Source organism: Phytophthora infestans, genomic scaffold (assembly GCF_000142945.1).
Source record: "Phytophthora infestans T30-4 supercont1.3051 genomic scaffold, whole genome shotgun sequence".
In the NCBI taxonomy this organism is placed as follows: Eukaryota; Oomycota; class Peronosporomycetes; order Peronosporales; family Peronosporaceae; genus Phytophthora; species Phytophthora infestans.
In genome coordinates this window covers 1-2,674 of record NW_003305619.1, presented here as the reverse complement: position 1 = coordinate 2,674, position 2,674 = coordinate 1, and the positions used below count along the sequence as shown (strand labels likewise).

Genomic DNA, 2,674 nt, shown 5'->3' with positions numbered 1-2,674 from the left:
TGCAACAGCTTTTCACTGAGCAAAAGGAAATTGGCGCCAAGCTGTAGGCAAGAAACAAGAAGGGGGGCTAAACATGAACCTGTTGGTTTCTGTGAGCTATTCGCTGTTTTGTGTCGAATCGTCTAACGGCGAAAGCTTGTAGCATGGTTCAAGGTCGTACGTATTCTTGGTGGTCCTTGTTCTCTTTAAAGCTCTCTTACTGTCCAACTGCATGATCTTGAGCATACTGGAATGCTTAAGAAAGATTGCGCAAGAGTGACTCACGACTTCGATATTAAGGTTAACCCTTTTGTGAGCCGAAATGCAACGAACTACAGTACTGGGTCGATGCGTATCGACCCGATGGTGTCGGCGTGGAGGTCTTAAGCAATTTCTAGCTGATTACAACTAACATGAAGTACGGTATTACTATTGTACTGGTTTAATAGCGTGTGAAATGAGCATAAAAAATGGGTATACTCTAGCATTTGCATTTACTAGCGGTACTCGCTAAGCTCCTCATGGAAATGGTCAAGAGCCACCAGCATGAGTGCATACGGAATATTCTGTTTCATGACCGTCGAGCGGATAAAAGGTAGACCCGCAGCCACTAAAGAAATACCAGCACTAGTCAGGTCATCTTCGCGCTGTGTCGTCAATGCCGTCTTGATCCCACAATACATGAAGAAGAAACTAATAGCAGCACAACAGTAAATACGAAGGATAATCAGCAACACCATCAAAAACACTATAGCTTAATTGCCAGATCCTCACCCTGAGAAGGCTCCTCCTGTTGTAGCAGCTCCACGTGCGATCGAGCTCAACGCAGCAGGCGCCAGTTTTCCGTGCTGCTTCATGTACTGCTTCGCTCCATCAACTGTTATTCAACCCACACCAGTATTAATTAGAATACAAGTTTATAACAATGGGTTTACATCATCGTTGCCACGTACTGCCCCCGAAAGTAGCGCCAGTGACGAAGCCCACTAAACTGCCAAAGATGAGCCGATTACGCATGTTGCGCAGCGCTGCTGGCTCCGTCAGAGCGCTCAGTCCCATGCTGCTTTTGTTTTCATTGGTGTCCGCCTTCTCTGCCTTTTGCGTCGCGGCGGATGAACGTTTAGGCGCCTCCGGCTCGTCGAATGATGACCAATTCTGCGAGTCACCCATCTTGCTCCTTTGAGGTCGAAATTGAGCTCGTTGCAAACCCTCCATAATCGCATTCTTCTATCTTCACAAATTGGTACTAAATCTCTTATTTAGTGCAAATAACTCGCAAAATTCGCATTTCTAAAGAGCTCAACATGATGCCTTTGGTATCTCCTCCGCGCACGGCGTCTGCGCCTTCGTACCGGGCTTCGGACGCCACCCAGTCCTCGTATAATGTATACCAAGCTATACCGGACTTCACCGCGTTGCACTCAGACCCGCGGCCGCGTCAACACTTCGAAGAAGAGTTCGCCCCACTACCGCCATTCCGTCCCCGACACCGCGTGACGGTTCTGCGCCAACCTCGCGGCTGCAACTTAGTGCGACCCTACACTTTGGCCGGTGAGATCACACGCATGGTGCTTTACAACGGATGTAGCGCCGCGCTTAGCATAACCGCAGCCTTAATAGTCTGGGTGATGGCAGCTCTGTCTGTCCTGATGATACCTCTCTGCGGTTGCGGTGTTTCTGTCTTTAACGGATTACTACACGCAGTCTTCAACTTATGCTGCACTGACGCCTTCATCTACAATGCATTGGCTGCATCCTCTGCGGATTGTATTGACATGGACCTGGCAGAGTGGGGAGTCGATGTTACAAGTAGTGAATTGCACCCTTTGTTGCCAATTCGAGTGCCCCCGCCAATCGGAGGAGCCGGAGAACAAATGTTCGAACCGTGTCCGAGATTCGAGAGAAGTCTGGGGACTCCATCGCCCAGATCGGTGCTTGCAGTGGCCTATTTTGGCTGTTTCAAGCTGCTAGTCGGCGCAGGACAAGTGATTACTGTGACGTTGGTGCTGGGAGTTCTCGGGTTCCTGATTGGAGATAAACGCGTCCCAATTCATTTGGACACACTCACGGTGCAACATCCGTTCGCAGTGTACACGACGACGTTCGGGTTGTTGCTGATAGCGCTGGCACTGCTCCATGGGATGACGAGGGTGTCCAAGCTTGTCACGCGGTTCTTCTGCTGCGACGCTGTTCGACCAGTTGGGACGAGGGCGGTTGTAGATGAACTTTCACGGCCTAACGGGCAGACAATTGAAAGAGGGGAACGGACCCAAAGTGCTCGAAAGACGCAGCAATGCCGTCGACGACCAGACAAGTTGGGGGACGACAAGTAAAGAAGACGCTGGCGTGCTGCAACGGCACTTCTCGGCCCGTTCGCCGCGTCTTCGAGCTATCCTGTTGCAAGCACCAAATCTGCTTCCGTTGTCTTTCCAAGACGTGCTCGAAGGCTGTCAAGAACTCGATTCTGCCAACGTGCTGGAAGTGCGATAAGGAGATCGCGTTGAAACAAGTGGAGCTGGCTCTAAGCCGCTCAGAGTTCGCGTCATATATGGCGTGGTACCGCAACGAGGCGTCTCCAACCGCAACTTGCGTCAGCTGCGTCGTCAAGAAGAAGCGAGACGAGTTCCGAGTCGCGCCCTGTGGCCACAACTATTGCCAGCCGTGTCTGCTACGAATGTGTCGCTTAGCATTAGGC

At 51.0% G+C, this 2,674-nt stretch overlaps 2 protein-coding genes across 2 annotated transcripts; one reads left to right on the top strand and one right to left on the bottom strand.

Moving 5' to 3' along the window:
- Positions 1 to 476: 476 nt before the first annotated feature.
- Positions 477 to 1,149, bottom strand: PITG_22430 (uncharacterized protein; the record flags this gene model as incomplete). The annotated part of the gene is made up of 3 exons (XM_002909773.1): positions 477 to 672; positions 754 to 856; positions 933 to 1,149. The coding sequence occupies 3 exons, from the start codon at positions 1,147 to 1,149 to the stop codon at positions 477 to 479; spliced, it is 516 nt and encodes a 171-aa protein (XP_002909819.1).
- A 395-nt stretch (positions 1,150 to 1,544) lies between these two features.
- PITG_22429 (uncharacterized protein) lies at positions 1,545 to 2,483 on the top strand (the record flags this gene model as incomplete). Its single annotated transcript, XM_002909772.1, has 3 exons — positions 1,545 to 2,149; positions 2,290 to 2,325; positions 2,414 to 2,483. 3 exons carry the CDS (start codon positions 1,545 to 1,547, stop codon positions 2,481 to 2,483), a joined length of 711 nt encoding a protein of 236 aa, XP_002909818.1.
- Positions 2,484 to 2,674: the final 191 nt, after the last annotated feature.